The sequence below is a fragment of the Grus americana genome, chromosome 8 (assembly GCF_028858705.1).
Source record: "Grus americana isolate bGruAme1 chromosome 8, bGruAme1.mat, whole genome shotgun sequence".
In the NCBI taxonomy this organism is placed as follows: Eukaryota; Metazoa; Chordata; class Aves; order Gruiformes; family Gruidae; genus Grus; species Grus americana.
The window spans coordinates 25,604,913-25,625,407 of record NC_072859.1 but is presented as its reverse complement, the minus strand read 5'-3'; the positions used below and the strand labels follow the sequence as shown (position 1 = coordinate 25,625,407).

Below are 20,495 nucleotides of genomic sequence, written 5' to 3'. Positions count from 1 at the left end.
AGTGAGGCTGAATGTTAGAATGAAGGACCATCAAAATCTGAAACAACTTATTAATTTTTACTGGATATCAGTCTTGATCCTTAAAGCAAAAAGAGAAACTTCAAAGTTTAATCATATAGAAGCATTTATATAACATGTCATGTATTATGTATTTATGCCATAGTATACAATAATTGAATTCAAACTGAAATTAATTTTCTAGTATGGAATAAATAAGACTAGCAAATTCAAATGAATCAATAGATTCATAACCTACCAGTCTGTCTTTTTGGCTCCAAATCACAGAACTAAAAATGTGATTTGTAATAAATTTTCCAAATAGAGATAATGATTTCAAAGCTCATTAGCCAAGTTTAAGGAACTCTGCGCTGCATTATTTACAGCATAAATACAATGTTTTCACAGAGATGAGTAAAGTGAAAATGCATGTTTCTAAAGTATACCTGGCTACATTAAACCTAGTCTAATAAATCATTTCTATGCCACTTGAATTTCCTGTATTTTGGGGTGGCTTTTGTTTAGCAATTTCTTTCAAATGTGCCACACACATAACAGGAGTTATACTACCTAACCTGTATGATAATTAAGAAAAACCTTTAACAAGTAGAAACATGAACATTCAGATAGCAAAATTTTAGTAAATCCATGAAAACCAACCCCATTTTTTCAATTCCTGAAAGAGTCTGTAAACTTTAAACAGTTTGCTCCTGTAAGAAAAAAGGCTGCTAAAGTATATTTGCAGATTTGAAAATTCAGAATATATTCACACAGTTGAACACAACCTACAGGGAACACCTGAACTGTCTTGGATGCTAAGAGAAAAATAGTTGCATTTGCACACTGTTCTGGTGGGCAAAAAGACTCACCTGCTCACGTAGCTGCTGAATAAATAATCCAGATACCTGCATCTCACTGGTATGCCGAGTATGCGTATTAAAAAAGTCTAGGGTATGCAACTCTTATAAATAAACTTCATTTGAAGATTTAATACCATATACTTCAGAGAGTAACACAAAAACACCACTGACATTTTGCACAGATGCTTTAGGGTCTACAAATTACGCCCTATTTTTTAATAATAGCTTCTAGAAATCAAAGAACAACCAACCTTGAAAAGCCTATCCTGTCTTGATTCCAGAAATGGTAAAATTTCGTACCTTGTAGAAGTCCCATAAATACTAATTGCTTGGGTAAAGCTATTTAATACGAAGTAAGAGAGGAACAACTGCTGAATTATATGGGAAATACTGCTACATATTCACAACTGACTTTAAATGTCTCTTGACATTTTAGAGAGTCTTTTCTAGGTGTTAATATAATACTGCAACTCATAATATACTTCTGTCATTTATCTGAATAGTAGCCAGAATTTACAAATATTCAGAATGCAAAGATACTTCATATTTATCCCTTGAAAATATGAGAGGACTACCCACCCCAAATCAATACTGATAGCTTTTCAAAATTAGATTTTCACTTGGCATGTTTTAATTAGGTTTCCTTTTACAAAAAAACTCTCTCTCTCCACATAGCAGAGAAACTGAAGAGGCAACCATAATCAGCAGAACTGACAGGAAAATAAAAAAGTACTCTAACCAATTTCAACTTCTAGGCTGATGACATAAGCCTAGAAGCAAAATACACGCTGCCTCACTGCAGGACATTTCTTCTCATTAAAGAGGTAAGTGGGTCTGTGTAAGCAGTGAAGACTATTAAAGATAAGCAGATTAAACACTAGTCTTGCAGCATGGTAGCAGCATGTTACGTTGCTAGGTTGGAGAACTGGCTTTTCTTTTAAGATTTGGGATTTCTAGCATTAAGGAAGTACAAAATGAAGCAATACGAACACAAGTGAAGCACCCCAAGCGGCTAATGGTGAGGAAAAGAAACAAAAGCCACTCTCTACACAGCAACCCCTGCAACTACTCAGCAGCAGCAAAACCTGTTCATCATGCCCTCCTGGCACCAAGCAAGTCTATCAAGCAGATTCTTTCAAGCCAATGAAATGTATGAAAAAGATATTACTGTTTATCTTTGGAAAGAACCCCTTTGTCCAACATCTACTTAGACTCAGACGCACATACATGCAACCATTCTTTCATGCAGTCATCTGCTAACAAAACCTTTCTTCGCAGAATTAATTAGTGGCATTTTTATCTTTTCACATAGGCTGAAAATAAAAAGTTTAGTTCAGCTACACAAGCATTCACACAGTCCTTACAAACTGAAAGCACTTATTTAAGCATAACTATAGCAAATTATCAGACCAATTTAACAATACCCTGAAGACAGCAGCTAAATACTATCTTTTCTGCATGAGCAAATCATTTAACCTTTTATCCTTGTCCATATTTTAAGGACTTTTTATTCTGACAGGCTTTCACATTTTTCCCTTGGTATATTTTCTAATGTCTTCGAAGTGCATGCCAGAAGCGTATGCTCCCCAAACTCAGTTCCATTTCCTACTCCATTGCAAAGTGGACCACAAGCACCAATCCTGAAAAGTCAAACCAGCGTGAAAGCTCATGTGCCAGGCAGATATCCACCAAAAATCAATGATGCTCCATACCTCTCTAAGCATGAATCCTCAGTCCTATGATAGGATGTAGGATACTCATACACATCATAACAATCCATCTTCTTATGTTATAACATGGCATCCAAGCACAGACTCGCATAATAAAACTTCACAATTTGTTTCCACAGACTGAGTTCAGTCAAAAAAAAGTTGCTTATGACTATTCTAGTTAATGAATTCTAGTAACCATTACCCTGTAGTCAGTGTTCCCCAATCCTCCTCCTCACTCAGGTCCCTTCAGACACTCCACCTGAGCAAAACCAGCCAACCTATGTATAACAGCAAGTTCATTTGGCCTTCACCATCATGCTAATGCTAATGTGGATCCCTCTCCTTCTGTCAGCTGCTAGTTTTCACAGAAGCTGAAGAACTTAGACTATCTTTTGGACATCTCCAGACCAAATTTTAATTAATTTCAGGTGTTGACAATTGACTGGGAGCATGGGAACCAAACCAGAGCACAAAAACTTGTTTCTTTTGGAAGTTAGTCTAAAAATGACTTTTTTTTTTTTTTAAAGAAAAACAGTATGCAATTTCTTGTATCCTAAGATAAGTCTACAATTTCATTATCTGCATAAATAATTTTTATTTATCTTCTCATATTACCACCCCTTCTTCAGATGTCAATATAACCAGCAACTGCCTACATCATCACTGTTGGAAGCAGACATCTGATCTGTGGATTCACTTATGTTCCTGGTAAATTTGTAAGCAGTATAAAATAAGTCTTGTGAATGCAAAGAATCTAAATCAGAAAGAAAATGTGATTATGTTCCATGGGAAATTTGGGGGTTTTTCTTTTGGAGTTTTGAATTCTTCAAGTAACTATAGAAAACCACCCTAAGTTATTCCAGACTTCAAATGTGAAACTTTACACCCAAATTTCTAATGTTATCGTCCAGAGGAAACTTTCATGACTCAAAGAAATAACCACATTTTTGCTAAACATAATTTCAATGTTTTTTTCTTTCTAAAGAACACTTAAGCTTGAGCTTTCAAATCAGACCTGTCAGCTTTGCTTTGATATAAACATAACGCTGTCATTCTTCTGTTGTCTTAAGAACAGAGCAAAGTCATTATTCCATGTATACAGGAGAACACAACTGGTAATTACAGGGAGCCAATATACGCACCAGTGTTTAGTTTGATTAAGAGAAATATTATCCAATTTATACTGTTTATTATTCAAAGATTTTAGAAGAATGCTATTTAAAACAATCCCCTCAAAGATTATGAGGAAAGATGCTCAAACTTTTAATCTCAATTTGTGAGGGTTTTTTTCCCCTTTGTTTCTTTTAAACACATCACAGGTATCCCAAAAGGATATAAATCTCTAGTATGGGAGAGAAACCAATCCCCTTCAAAACCTGAACCTTCAAAACCTTGTCTTTCATTTCAGCATACTGTCCATTGTCTCCCACCAAGCCCCAAGCACAACGAACATTATATAGTCCAGGCCACACCCCAAACCAAGGCAAACAACATCCCTGGCCAGACCAAGTTTCGTTTGTGGAACACTGAAGTGAGGATCTGGGGGAGCAGAGGGAGTTTCAAGGGGGATGCAGAGTAACTGAAAGTTCTTGGATGGTTTGCACAGCTCAGCATAGCACTAGAAAACATCTAAGTGGAGCAAAATGCACCACAAGAATCAAAAGGTGTAAAGATAAGAGTAATCTATACAATTTTAAAAAGCCACTCAGTTGAATTTCTTCGAAAGGTTGTAAAAGCAAAGCTACATTTCTCGTGGGAGTTAAATGCCAATATTTCCCATAGCAGGATACCTTGTACCAGCCAGTTCCAAAAACTGAAATCCAACAGACTCATAATAGCTGAAGATTTTCACATGTACGCATGCATGTTCATGCTAAAGTTAGTTAACCTTTAAATTAAAGTTAATTTAAAATTTATGTATTAACCTTTCAGTTAATACATATTTCAAAAGTTTTAAAAAAGCAGAACAAAATAAGTGAATTTTGAGTCCCATTCACAGTCTCCCCTAACTGTAAACAGCTTTTCCTTTATAGAACACAATTTCTACTTCTAACTTTTTATAAAAATACTGTAAAAAGCAACATTCATACTAACTGCATGCTTTATTAGATCTTGTAACCAGATCTGTAGCCAGCAAAAGATGTCTTCAGTAATTATGAAAGACACTCTTAAGGAAACAAAATTGAAGAGCACATCAATTTTCAGGGTCTCGAAATTATGTCCAAAGACATCCCAGAGAAGGTTTAAATGGTACGGAAAACTGAACAGTACAGTAAGCTTTCTCTTGTTAAATATATTGAAGCTTAGGGTTTCTGTAGCCACTGATTCCCTGATTCCCTTTCCCCATAAAACAAAAAAAGTGCTCAGTCCTTTGGGTAAAATAAATAAGCTCGAAAACAAGTCCACCAAATATTCTGAGATTATATTCTCCATGCCCTATTTCCCCACCCCTCCCAGGAGGAAAATATAAGATTTATCTTTAGAATGAAGAAATTATTCTACTGTGGGTTTTGTTTTATATATATATATACATATATATATAGTATATACATATTAGCCAAACATGCTGTGTAGTAGAAAACACTAGCCAAGATAAACACACTGAAGTACTGTGATGCAGTTTGTGTTTCACATCTGCACTGAAACCAGCACAAAAAGGGTCCAAAATAAATTAACTAGTTGAACTTAGCCCGAATTGCAGCAGAAAATTAAAGGGGGCTAACACTCTGTAGGAAGATGTGGATGCAGAGAACTCTGGTAATGTTCAATCACATCTGAATACTGCTCAAGTACCACATATGCAGAATATAAGCTCCATGAGAAGTATCTGAAATTCCGAACAACACACTCCCCATTACTTTTCTTACTTTCACTTACTTGTAAGGGGTTTGGGGATAGAAAGTCTAATTTCTTGCATGTGCAAGAAGAGTAAAAGCATACAATGCAGCAGCTACTGCAGTGCAAAAAAAAAAATCACAAATTTCTAGTACAAGATGATGTCCATAATACAAGCTCACCTTCTGGGTACTACTGATTTTCATCTGTACAAAAACACCAGAAACAACAAATGATACACATGTACAGGGAACAATAACAAACCTAGGTAGCCTCATAACATTTGTGCCTAACATCAACATCACCATGTATTTTACATGATGACAAATAATGTAAAACCCACAGATCTCTGCCCAATGCAGCAGAAGCGGCTCCACCACCTGCATTAGCACTTGTCCCTAGGCAGTAACTTATGTCAATAGTGCCAGTTCATTAGCTACAATGAAAGCCTAGAAATTAAAAGAATATTGCCTTATTAGGAGCACTTTCTCAGCCTTCTGTCAATACTATTGCACAGCCACATCAGACTGTGAGCATGCTATTGTGTGTGCATGTGTGTATATATTTATACAGACACAGAAAATCTGATTTGACCCCTCCTGGATCTTCAATTTCCACATATTTCACTATTACAAATTTGTGACACCAAACAGGATGAAACAAAACCAGACTGAACACACAAGAAAGGTGATACAGACCGGTCACACACCAATATATCAACTTTGCCTGTAGGAACAATTCCTGTTCCTTTAGGTTACCAGCTTACACTATGACATGGCTATTTACTGCAGGGATCACAGTAGAAGAGAGTTCCCAGAGAAGATAGAACGTATGACAGTAGCGATAGCCAGTATACTTCAGGTAACGGGGGTGGTAAGAAGCAAAAGGAAAATATACGCATGCATTTGTTAGAGAACAGAAGAGCTGGTGATGGAGAACGGTTTATTTAACAGGGAAAAAGAGAATAGTCTTTGAGAAGAGTAAGCTACCTGTGAGAGATGAGCACAAGGAAACCTGAAAGTCATGCAACCCAGGTTCTTGAACAGGTGAACACTGAAAATAAGAAAAGAAATAGACCAACAGTACTTTCAAAATAGTCAGGGAAAGCACAGTGAAAGACAATTCAGAAAGGTTAGAGAAAAAAGAGTTTTAATCTAACTGTAACTGAATCAAAAATTCCGTGGATATGAACAAAGAGTGTGGAGACTGGAAAAGCACCTGGAAATCCAGATTAAGTGCTTTCCATAGGGACAGAAAAAAGGAAAACAAACAAAAAAATCAGTTTGCTTTTGTTAGTCAGCAGGAACAACACACAAAAGGAAAGAGGTTCATTGTTTTTCTGCTGAGAACTCAGTTACAAAAAGCAATACGTGGAAGACAGAAGAGAAGGAAGACTGAAACATCGCCACAAAATAAAAAGGATTCCACCATATAAAATGCCAAATGAGCAGGAAGGTATAAAATCAAAAAAGGACAAAACCCCTAAAACATGGCAATCTCAGCAACGTCACATCAGTACAAGTCTAAATCAACTGTGTTAAAAACAGCCAATTGACAAAAAAAAAAAAAAATCAGAGGTTATCAATATAAAACAGGAACACTGGTCGTGAAAAAAAACCCAACCCTAAGATAATCAGTTTGTTCATGTCAATCAATCTTCAGCAGTCAATTTGTAAATATTACATGAAATAGTACTAATAGGTGGTGGAAAGTGCTCTTCTATACCAAAATATAAAGGAAACAATATTTTCACAGTGCAAGTGATTAAGTACCAGAACAGGTGCCAAGAAAGGCTGCAAAATCTCCATCCCTAGAAATACTCAAAACCAGCCTGGACAAGACCTTCAGTAACCTGATCTAACTTTGGAATTATGCTGCTTTAAGCACAGAGGTTGGATTAGAGGACCTAATTTAGGCTGTGATGTTCATTTTAAAAGCCATCAACATCTAGTTTGAACTAGGAAAGTGGTTTTTTTTTTTCCATCAGTGGCTTTCCAAACTATTATCACCCAGCTCCCCAAAAATGTAATTAAAACATATTGCCTTGGCAGTGCCAACATGAACCAAGAGCTTTTTATTTTTTCCTGATTGTTAAACTTGAAGTTATCTATAAAATGGTCACTTTTCTGAGCCACAATTTCTTCTAAAAAGTCTACTCCAAGATGCAGAAGAAAAAAATCCAATGTTAACTTCCTTTTGGACTTACACATCTGCCTTACTTCCTGATCTCCTTTTAGCATATTCTTAGCTCCTGAAGCATTTTTTGATGTAGATATTAATTATACCTGTATATATGCACATATATTTACACATACCTACCCAAGTGCATTCAGACCCAACACCACATATAGACAGTAAATACTCAAGACTACTAAAACTATCAAATTCCACCATACTACACAGCTAAACCAGGGAAATGCATTTTCATTCCCAGCATGTCTTCTGCTGCCACTGGTAGGCATTTGGGCTCCTCCAACCTCCCTTTTCCAGTACTCCCCTGAAGCATCATCATGAAAGCCACTCCCCTACATGTTAAACAGATACAACGTCTCAGAGAAATTCTAGGCTCAGGAAAGCTCTAAATAATCAGCATATAGGGCTTGAAAAATTTTTATTATCTGTGGTCAGAAACAATTTTCTTGGTTATGAAGTACCAACTACTGAAATATATTGAAAATAAATACCAGTTTATCCAAAACCAATCTTACTTATTCCTATATATTCAGTTATACAAAAATTAAATACAGCTAATTTTATGATAAGCAAATGCACTACCATAACACACTGTCACCATGTTATATGCAGCATACTGTGTCAAACTATTTCAGTAATATTAATAAGCCGGCACAAAGAAAAATCTAAATATACACAAAATGTAAAAAGGTGAGACATAGAACATATTCAGATAATGCAACAACAATTCTGTAATTGCCTTAAAGCGTCAGTAAGATATGAATGGTAGTACATTAAAAAAATTTATTTTCCTCAAAGGAAGTTAAATTAGCTATGCCTGTCCTATTGTTTAATAGGCAAGGTTCATGGTCTATAAACAATTATTTATGCTAGCAAGTATGTAATAAGCTGTATCATATTGCAATGAAAGAAAAAAAGAAAAAAATGATGCTTTCAACCAAAAATCTATTCCATGCTCAGTTCATGTAAGATTTTGGAGCTCACTCACTTCCAGCTGTTTTACTCCATAAGAATCAGTTCAGTCATCATACACCATTGACACTAACAGATTAACATATTTATCATACTACTGCAATTGACAGAAACACCCACAAAATAAAACTTCACTAGTATGTTAAAGCTCCAAACAAATTGCAGGAGTATTTATTTCAACTTAATGATAGTTGTTGAAAATAAAATATAAATATTATTTGCATTGTAGAATTGCATTCTGGTTTTGGATTACTGTGCATTTAAAGTAATAAAGACGCATAGCTCTAAAATAAATGAAACTATTCACTCTGCTTTGACATTTCATTTCTAAATAATGCTCAACTAAAATGGCTACTCTAAGGCAAGTCTGAAAAGTCACTTAACAGATTTTTGTAAATATCTGTAAAAGTGAAGTTTCAAAAATAACGTAAGCCTTAGAGTTGAGACTTCACTTCTTTCCATAAGAAAATTCACAAGACTATTGGATATAAACTAAGCATTAACAAACTGCATTTTATTACTTTATACAAAATCCTATTTTTAATTAATAAAATATACACTAGATGAAAACAGAAAAACTCCAATTCTAGCATCACTTATGTACTCAGTCAACCTTTGATTTGCTTCAAAAGATTGTCATCATTTTTATGACACTGTCAACATTGCAAGCAGGAGAAAAAAAAAAAGACTGGAGTTACACTTACCTGCAACCCTCTTCTTCGAAGAATACTTGAATCATCCATGTTTTGACTCCGCTGATCACAAATTCCTGCTAAAGCTCACTTGCTTCTGGCTAGCTTTGCTCTCTGTTAAAGAAGCCCATTATTTTCAAACTTTTCTCCCCCTCCTACCCCCCCCCCCCCCCCCCCCCCCCCCCCCCGGTCCACTCGCTAAAAATAGGACATGGTCGTTCACTTGCCTGTCATGAAGAACTGCAGCCACGGTCTCTGACTATCGGTACATAATTTTGTCTGCCTCTTTTATGGCAGATTTAACAGGTCACATTGGAAAAAATCTGTTTGACTTTCCAGACCTTTTCAAGGTTGGATGTCTCATTCCCCTCATACACACAACTGTCTAGAAATATATAATAATCCACAACTCCATGTAAGGCCAAAGAGTGGAATTTAATTCAGATCCCCCACACACCTATTTTTGCTTTATTTCAATTTACTTGAGCTGTTATAAGGGATCAGTAAACTACAACAGCTGCCTTCATTTACTGTTTATAATAAGCTCCAAAAATCCAGGTCACATTTCCTTTAAAAAACACACGGTCACACTTAACTAAAAAAATCAATTCTGTGGACACACAGGATACAGCACTATTTAAAATATGGAAAAAACTCACTATGAAAAAATAGAAATTTTATTTTTCCAAATTTTGAAAAATTCCTTTACTCCTTTGTACGACAAAGCAAATGTCAGATTCTTCAGATACTGTCGCACATTCTTTTGTTTCTGCTATCTCTGAGGTATGCTAGTCTCCTCCTCGTATGCAGCAGACACGGCACATTCTTTAGTTCATTGCTGAGATCTTGCAACTCTTACATGCTGAAGGGTCTGGAACACATGTTGCAAGTTCTGAACATTTAAGAATTCATTCATCTATTCATCACTGACAGAGCTGTCTTAAGAAGCCCTTCCCTCTTCGTCATCCATGGCAAAAAGGAAAAAAGAAAAAAAAAAAAAAGCAGCACAGTTCAGCTGAGACTTTTTCAGTCTGTCCTGCAGTTTCTGTTTTCCAGCTACCTTCACACAGACAAGTCCAGCAAAGTCAAAAAAGGCTTTGCCCCTTTATGTACAGTATCCCAATCATATTTTAAAATGAGCTGTTAGCCTGTCTTGAAAAATAAACAACAATAATGCATCTAGCTATACCAAACACCATTTCAATAAAAATAAAAATCTAGATAAGTTCATCCCAGTATTATTTAAATTACTGAGCACGTCTAGGAGCCTTTGTCCTACACATGCCCCTTCTATATTAGAAAGGAAAAAAGAAATATTGCAAATATAATGAACAACCTACTGCCACAATGACCTTCAATTTTTTTAGCAGAAAGCTAAAGCAACAGATTTCATCTCCTGATAAAAGCTTAGGAAGAGCCTATGTATAACTTCTGAATATAAATACTGTATTTAAAAAGAACCTAACTTCAACCGCTGAAGGATTTCACCAGATACATAAAAGAAATCAAACTTCAAGAGCTGTGTTTATGAGGGGGTTTCAGCCAGACATCCTGAAGTGTGCAAATGCAACAACAACGAGAGCCCAGACCGTAGACTGCCTACCACAGCTTGATGAAGTGTTCCTGTTCCCACAGTTATGACAGCTGCAAACCAAAAAAAAGGTCTCAATGCAAGCACACAGGTTGATGGTGCTTAAAGGTATATATATTTACATGGAAATCTTTAGCTGATCTTCATGCTAAGTGACCAAGTCACATGAGCTAAACACATCACTGTAAAGTCAGCTGAAAGCAGATACAACTCAATCCCATTCACCAGGCTTTTTCTGATCCTCTGCGGAGCGAGTGTGGTCTTTTATTGTGAGTAGCTAATAAATCCTCATCTTGCCGATACCTCCTTCCATCTGCCGTTTTAAACAACTGAATGCTGAATTAGGTCTGCGGAGTCTTTGTGAGCTCCCCAACAGGGCAAGCAGCCACACAGAGGCTGAGCAGGCAGCTCATTTGCATGGAGTATACTGTACCATATAAAAAGCAGCACGCTAGTAAAAACAACTCAATGAGACACTTGATTTTAAAGGAACAGTATCTTCTTTTGAAAATATAACTGGAAAACGTTAAGCCATGCACTAAACTCCGCATGAGAACTTAAGAACTTGTCACCATGGAGAACAGCAACATGAAAATACAGATAAAGCTCTGTTTAAAAGCAGACTGAAACACAAGATTATATTTCTTCACTGTGATAATATTTATGATGTATTTCAGTATTATTTCCTGCATTTTGCCATCAAATAAACTTCCTGGAAAAATATTCCAAAAACTGTTCCTTGACTTATCAGACATTAGTGTCAAATTCTATTTTTACTTAAAAAAAAATCCCATAGAAACAAAACATTTTGGCATGCATACTCAGATATATTACATGCATTTTGCAGTTTATTTTAGTCCATAATAGATTTTAGGAATATTTATATTAGACCATGCACTAACTGGATTATTGATCTTACCTCTTCTTACTAAGGCCACCAGCATTTAACAACATATACTGTGAGAGGAATCAAGGAATTTTAACAATTATGCAATACCATTCACACTGTATTTTCCTCCTAAATCAGCCACTAAATGAAAAGATTTAAGCCTGATAACAATAGTATAGAAACGCCACTTACTTGTATAACGTAACTGAAAACATTGTCATTCGCACATACACATCTAATCCTTCCTGGATTGTTTACCTTAATATTCAGACATTGCCATTTCTCAAAATGTCTTCGCAAGTGACTTATAATTGATTGAGGCTGGCACGAGTCTCAAAATACCATGAGAATCATCTGTTCTCTTCCAAATTTCAAGCTTTCTTGGGGAGAATGCTTTCAAATTGGCTGCCTGCCACGCTCACCCAGTTTCTGGGATAGAGAAGCCAATCAGGGCTGCTGCAGAAAAGCAAGCATGGTTTTTCCTCTAGCTTCCCTCTCCCCTTCCCTTCTTCAGAGCAAACAATCCTTATTTAAATGTCAGATCAAAAACCACCACCAAAAAGATCCCAAATATGGTGACCACCTTTTCCTCCCTCTTATTTAACTGTTAACACGTATCCACTCTCCCTTTTTCTTCCTTCAACAAAACCTACCACAGAAAAGCAATGATGAAAGAGGGTGGGAGAGAATACTTAGTATAAAACTGAATCAAGCAAAGGACAAATGGAATTTAAAAGTAACTCTGACTTGGAAAATTTTTCTTACAAAATATTACCTTTAGAAATGTATCTGTCATTTCATCAAGAGATTATGCCATCCTTAGATATTCATTTTAAAATCTTAAAAGGCCTGCAGATAAGTCTCCAATGAATGTATTTTTGTAAGATGTTTCACTAAGATATATTACTGAAAGCTATTAAAGAAACTCAAGTACATAATTCTCAACAGTTTTCAGATGCAGGCAGCATTTAGAAAGGGTCTAATAAAATATCTGTTTATCAGAAGAAAAATTCAAAATAAGGACATTATGTAATATTTGAATCCTTTAAGAATTACAGGGTCTACCTTAGCACTCAACTTCACTAAAAAAAAAAAAATAGGAAGGGGGATAAAAAGAGGGAATTCAAAGCTTGTTCACCAATGACTTTACTAAGTTCCTAACTCAATTCTTCCCTCCTCCACTAAATTAACAAATCTGGGGAAAATTTTGCTTTGCTCTGCAGCAAGGAGAAAAGAGAAAGGGTAGTGTGGTATTGGGATCATTTGGACATAGTCCAACCAATTCCTGTTTCCTTGGGAGCAGACTCCAAAAGCATTTCATTTCTGTTGATAAGAAGAAATCTCTTCTCATCGATACTGATTCAGGCCTCATCCCACTGCCTGCTACCAAAATCTATTACTCCTCTGTCCTGAAGAAGAAAAATCTGAAAGGTTAGACCAGTTTCAATAACTGTCTGAAGATGACTGGAGTTTTCCATCCGTTAACTTCAGTAAAATCAAAGCAACAATTCTTTCAGTTATTCTGTAGCCAGGTTTCTGAATAGCGTCAGTGGAAGATGACCAAAAGCATACCGATTTCACAATTAGGAAAGCAATGACCACAGGAAGTCACTATGAAGCAGTGTGATTGTTCATATGTACAATACATCTTACAAAAAATAATTGAGAAATTGTGAATAAGCTATTATCCTATTACTCACATTTTCTAATCACCAAAGCAACTGCAAAGGGAGATAAATAAGAAAGGAGTCTGTATCTACTATATTAGAGTGCACATATACATATGCACAAAGAAGTATCTGTGCAGAGTCACATGGCTCATCTTTGAGCTGTGTTCAGTTTGTTTGTTGTACTATGTATGATGAATATAAAATACCTCCTATGTATCTTAAATTGTAATTGAAACTTGAGGCATATTTCAGGAATCACTCAACATTCATGGAAAAAGTTTCATCCAGTTTATTAAGAATTCAGTAAAATATGAAGAAGAGAGCAATTAATTTTGCTATGACTTCCTGGTCCTTTCAGGCTTTTGGCACTGCATCCTGTCATCTTTTGTAGTCTATACCATTGCATGAGGATGGAAACCTACCATTACCATAAAAGCAAAATCAGTAAAGGCTATCTTAGCAACCAAATCATTACACTGTGGATCAAAAATTTGTGTACTCTCTAGTATAGCTTAAGTGAATTCAATAGCTGCACACCATAAACTCCTAACACAAGAGGTCTAAGACCACTTACACTGACAACTTAGAAAAGGTATTAAGCCACTTGTGATATTTAGGGTCTAGAGGGGAAGACATATGAAGAGAGGCTGAAGTCCCTTGGTTTGTTCAGCCTACAGAAGAGGAGACTGAGGGGAGACCTCATCGTGGCCTACAACTTCCTCATGAGGGGGAGCGAAGGGGCAGGCGCTGACCTCCTCCCTCTGGTAACCAGTGATAGAACCCAAGGGAACAGAATGAAGCTGTGACGGGGGAGGTTTAGGTTGGATATTAGGAAAAGGTTCTTCACTGAGAGGGTGGTCGGGCACTGGAACAGTCTCCCCAAGGAAGTGGTCATAGCACCGAGCTTGACGGAGATCAAGAAGCATCTGCATAACACTCTCAGTCATATGCTCTGATTCAGCTGGTCCTGTGTAGAGCCATGAGTTGGACTCGATGATCCTTATGGGTCCCTTCCAACTTAGGACGTTCTATGATTCTATGATTTAGTATTGACTACAGATACACCAGAAAGTCTCACAACACAACCGGGACCCCATCATGGGAGATGTATGTGAAGGACATCAACATTACAAAATAGTATAATCCAAGGATGATGACCTATTCATGTTTTGCCATACAAAGAGTACTCCCATCCAAAAATCAGGCCAAAATAAAACAGCAGCTTTTCAGTTCTCTGCAACAAGATAGAATGCTTTTTATTGCATACTTTTATTATCAAGGAACTTTGAAAAGAACAATTCCTTGATCTAAAATACTGAGATTCAAAATTCACTTTTTTCATGATTCAAAATTCATTATTTTTCTTACTCTATTTAGTCACAACTAACAACAACAGAACATCAAGCTGTGGTAAACCTTAAAGATATAACATTTCCTTACATAACATACTGTCTGCTGGGAAGAAAGATCATTTTCCAAAAGATTATCGGCTGACAATTGCAATGGATTTTTTCCAAGTCTTGGGTAACATTTGTCTGTGCAACCCAAGTGAGCCAAATGTTTCACTGTCAATCTGAAACTTAAGTGTTGGGGGGGGTGTATTTATTTATTTATTTTTATCAAGCTATGTTTATCTGGAGATTTAAAAACGTTTCCCTTTGAGATAAACTGACAGACTACTGAAACAAGGAAGGTTGAAGAGGTAACTTGTTTTAAAAGAAAAAGAAACCCCAAACTTGGCAGTCAGCCTAAGGAAACTCGCCTGACAGCTTGTCTGAATTTCTTCTGGATTTCCTGCCTATTTACAAGATTCAGTTTGATAAACTAAGACCTCTGGAGCAAAGCTGTGCATTAACAATGAACCATAATAGGAACTCATTCTGAACCACAACAAACTCCGCTTATAAGGTTTGGTCCCAGGGAAAAGAAATACTGAAAAAATGTCTAAAATCCTCAAGGTTTACACAATAATCAGGCTTTCACAGTGCATTTTCTGTTTCTAGTTTCTTAGGTTTAGATTCCTGGGCAAGACCGCCCCATTCCCCACATTCAATACATTATGAAAGGCAGCACACCCACTAATCTTCCATACAAATGTAAATTTGCTGTCGACAAGGGTGGAGGAAAGAGTTCATTCATCTACAGACCAACCGTTTTCATACTATACTGTACTATAGAAGGTATATTCAGAAGAGACACCAGCTTGCAGGTAGAAACAAGTTCCTTGGCTCAAGCCCCTTCGAAAGCTAACATCTTTGGAAAGGAATCTTCAATTAAACTTTAATATTTACAGAAGATGTTGAATTCACTATGCAAACATTCTTGTTCTGAAGTTAAACTGGCGTTAGAACACAATGGAAACTAGCTTCTCTGATGCTACATTTCAAATACAACACCATTTTTAAAAGAAAAACTTCTCAGTAGGCAGAGAAGCCTTTTTCAATATATGCTGCAAATTTAAAGCTGAAGAAATAAAATTTCTGTTTAGTAAACATTTAGATGACACTACCAAAATCAGGATTCTCTTACTTTATAAGACGACAACCCTCATGCTTTAGAGACATTCAGAACTTAAACATCAGCAGTGAATACCTCTAATCAGCATGGCAACAGAACCAAAGCTGAAGGACCCAACAGCAACTCTTGTGTGTTTCCCTAATGAAAGGTATTCATATTTACTGAAAAGTTTGTAGGAACAACAAAACCTGTAGTTTCAAGAATCCTGCAGGAAAGACATCACGAATCCAGTCAGCCCAGGAGCTATTTTGTTATGGAAACTGGTTCTATAAAAACTACAAATTATAGATGGATCCCATGTCCCATGCAAGCACACACTGAGAAATATCCCCAAAATTTTATTATACATAAGATTTCCTCCACTGTCCTCTTCAGTTCTTCCACACTCATGGCTAGCAGCACTCTTCCTGCAGCCTCAGCACAGCAGCAGTGGTTCACACATACTTATTTGCCTTTTCTGTCAGCTCTTCCTAAACTTTTCTGCTTCTAATTCTTACTTCATCAGTAAAGCCACATTTGACTTCAAAGTACAAGCTAGACAATTTTCACATAGAGATAGCACTTCCTTTACAGAGTTAAAGAAGTTTAAGGACAAGAAACTGCTGAAGTATGAGTCTACACCAACCTGTATTTCACTGTATTTTCCTCTCACTTGTAGCTATAGGATATTTGTCATTTGGACACTCAATTTGTCAGAACACACACTTGATGCTTCACTAAACAAGGAACCTCGTCTATTACACTAGCATAGCATTTACAAGTAATGAAGTAGACTGTCAAAGATACTGATTAGGAAAAAGTTAACAATGGATTTTTCTTTAATTATTCTGCTCAGAACAGAGTCTACAGGACCAAATATATTTTTCCAAATTAATCTACATGCAATTCACTTCAATATACCTTGAATTTTACCTTGGTTTCCAGCTGACATTTAAGTGCTTGGACAAGTCTCCAAAGATCGTACTATTTTGTCTGCCTAAGACCAACATGATATACATTCAAACACTGCCTTTCAATTAAACACCTGAAGATAATAAGCCAAAACATTTGGAGTCAGAGGGTTTTACTCTCCCCTTCTCTCCTTCCCCATACCAGACTAAGCTTACGTTGATATCTAGGTAGACATCTTCCAGCAGTTTTTTGCCGATGGGTTCTGACAGATTTTTATTCTTCCTTTTCTGGTCTCAGACAAAAATTTTGCTATTCATTTTCACAATTTTGTCATCCCCTTAAAATGCTAGACAATTTAAAAGCTGTTCATTTTTTATAGATATCCCATTTCCCAACATTTATCCACTAAACTAGAACAAAAACTGAAAGAATGATAAAAGAATAAATTCACTCAGGATTTCAAAGATTTACAGTGCAATGGCAAATTTTTTTTTCATTCTTCCTCTCCTCCAGGATCTGTGTCAGATCTCCAATTTTTATGAACTCTCCTGTTATTTTTTTCTTTGAAAGCTATTTCCCCCCCCCCCAAAAAAAAAAAGCAGATGCATAGTAATAATTTTGCAATCTCATGAACTTTTTTGGTTTTGTTTAACAGAACCCATTATATTTAGTCAGGGGAGAAGAAACAAAAGACAGTAGGAGATGTTTACTTAGAGCCTCAAATAATATTTCTCAGGGGAAAAGTGTGACATTCATTAGCAGGTAAAAAAAAATCCTTGGATTTCAAATTAAAATAATAAAAAAATTACATTTCTTGATAGTTATATTTTACTCCAAACTCAATTCAAGCACACAATTCTTATGCATGATGCTATAATACTGCCATGTTCAGCAACTAACATTTCATAAAAACAAATATGCTTCATTGCAGCAGCAATATATTTACAATATATATTCTTTAAAGTGTTCAGACATCCTACTGAATTACTAATATAACATTGAGCTTAACAGTTGAAATCTTGTTTAAAAAAAAAAATCTAATCTTAGCAGAAAAACTGAAATGAGTTTCATGCATCATTTGAATTGTCACCTGGGCTTTTGTCTCAAGAACTGACAGAGAATATCAATGTGTTAATTGAAACAAGCGGTATGTTATCCACAGGACATCTTTAGCATGTGTTTCCTTCCAAGGCCTGACAAGAGCTTTCCTGGATTTTTCAGCACTAGAGTGTAACATTTCCATCGTCAAGCTAAAAATACAAACAAAAAAAATCTTACACATTAACATAAATATGTATTTTCCCAGCAGTATCTTTCCACAAGAATCAGTCAACATTATATCTGCTTTGAGACCTCAAAAAATAAAATGGGAGTATGGTAACATTGGCAAGAAAGTGTTGAAAACCCCATCTTTAAAGCTGTATTTCTCTTCAAAATTCAAAAGGCCCAGAAAAATAAATCCAATCAGAAACCTAGCTCCATGATGGAACATTCTTACTGATGAAGGAGAATGAGCTAGTGGATGTAACAAGGCAAAGCTCAATACTCAAAGCTATCATAATTTAAAATTAGACATAATTATCCTTAACAAAACCAGGCACTGTGGAAAGGGGCTTTGGAACAGCTGCTCCTCTTCAATTTAAATGCTCATTTGTTTTACATTGACCTAGAAATCAGTATCCTCCTAACCAAAAGCCAATTAGATAATAGTCTCTCTTTCAAGCTTGTAGAATACTAATTTTTTTAATGTCTTTAGTGGTGAAAAGCAAAGAAATAAACTGCAGATGATGCCACAAGTATGCTCTGCTCCAACATGCACAACCAAAATGTGAGGGTTCCCTCCCCCAATTCTGAAAGGTCAGATTTACAGTCCAGGAAAGACACCCATCGCTTCCTCGTGCTAACCTTTCAGCGCAGTCTCAGCTCGGGACAACCACAGAATGCCGCAAAGGCAGCACATGGAAAGATCCTCAATTTGCTGGAGTAGCATCCCACCATCCCTTCCACAGTAAAAGTAATATGCCAAACTGACAAGGAAGTATTACAAGAAGCATTTCAAAAGCTGTCCTTCCAACCCTGTCCAGTTAGGTCAGTAACATCAATGTTTTTGGAAACAGAAGGATGGCAGATTCTTTCAGTACTGCAATATAAACAAGCTGCTTCTCAAGCAACAGAATTAAAGACACACAGCTTCCTACAGACTCGAATTTGTCTTTTTGTCATCTTGCTCCCTCCCATAGTCCTTACAGAGGTAACTCCGGCTCTCCTATTTTACCTCCACCCAACTGGAGACAGCATACATATTCATCTACAGATCTGTTCCAGCTCTAAAGAGACAAAATGATGATGAATGCCAGTTTGATTACACTCATAAACAAAGCCATAAGATTTCTTGGTCTTCTGAGTCTTGGCAGCATCGCTAGGGAAAATTCTTTCCATGAAAGAAGTAGAGCCTTTTCTAAATGCATCAACAAAAGCAGCTTCTCGGAAGACTGGTGTCATACAGAGTCTGACAGGATCAAGAAAGAAACTAATTAATGCAGAAAACTACATTAGAAATCAGAGAATTAAGTTCTACCAAAACATTAGGTCTTCATAGAAGAAAGAAACACTGGCAATCACCAGTAGCAATCCACAGTTCCATGCTGAAAAATAATCCGTTAATGCAAAAGGTGGATAGTTTAATATTGAAAGGAGCCTTCAAAAATTGCCAAAGTTGTGAAGTAAACAAGCCTATATTGATAGAATGATCTCATAGCAGAACACAAATCTGCACAGTCAAGGTGGAATTCAAGGGAAGGAGAAGCTCTTTCCAGAATAGGTAAGGAAGCTGAAGAAACCCCTGTCTCCTAAGGTTTCCTTCTGAAGTTACTGAAATAGAAAGCAACTAAATGAAAGTGTGAGCTGCAACAAAACACAAACATGACAACAGCAGCATGATTCTAAGTATACCTCACAGTTACTGGACATCGGCATCATCAGTTTATTGTAGCAGTTTGCTCTCTATCCTGTGCTACTGAATTTCGCACACTAGCAGCCCACTTTCCTTCTCAGTATTGCCTTCAAAGCTTCTTTTGCAACAGGAAGCAGAAGAAAAGTCAAAAAAAGCTCATTCCTACCCAGCCAAACAAGAGTGAAGGAATAAGTAGATTATCCAGGACGTTTCAAAGCAGCTGGGATGATGTCGATCCCAGGCAAAATAATTATTTTAATCCTGTATCATCTTTCCAATTAAAGAAAAAAGTAGAAGTAACATCAGTAGTTGAGATTTTTATGGAAAAATATGGTTGCAAATAAATCACTGCAACTTCTGAGAAGAGCTCTTAGGTGCTTTTGGATGGGGGAGGTAGGGGCTGGGGTGTTTAAATTACTGCCTCTGCTGATAAAGTAAACACGTACACATCAGACTTAGAATTTTTCAGAGCATTTAACTTACCTGCAAGCTATACTTCTAAAAAACGTATCTCTAGGAAACAGTAAAACTTTCTGGGTTAAGAACTTGCCAATCAATTGAATTTTTAAAAGTAGTGTCAGAAGAATTGCTACTGAATATGACCATTCTGTGTCAACAGAACAGTCATGCATATAACATTATTCAGCATTTTAATTGATGACCTAGAAATAAATATAAAATCACTGATGACAAACGTACCGTAATAGCAGAGTATAAACAATG

General features: G+C 36.3%; 1 protein-coding gene across 5 annotated transcripts in view; it reads right to left on the bottom strand.

Moving 5' to 3' along the window:
* Positions 1-20,495, bottom strand: part of MAST2 (microtubule associated serine/threonine kinase 2) — a 197,758-nt gene that overhangs the window by 138,572 nt on the left and 38,691 nt on the right. The window contains exon 1 of one of the 5 annotated variants that reach the window (XM_054834055.1): positions 9,274-9,361. The exons of the other annotated variants lie outside the window; for them this stretch is intronic. Coding sequence (XP_054690030.1) covers positions 9,274-9,312 — 39 coding nt within the window. The 5' untranslated portion in view covers positions 9,313-9,361. Of the gene's footprint in view, positions 1-9,273; positions 9,362-20,495 lie in introns of those variants that run through there. 5 annotated transcript variants of the gene reach the window in all.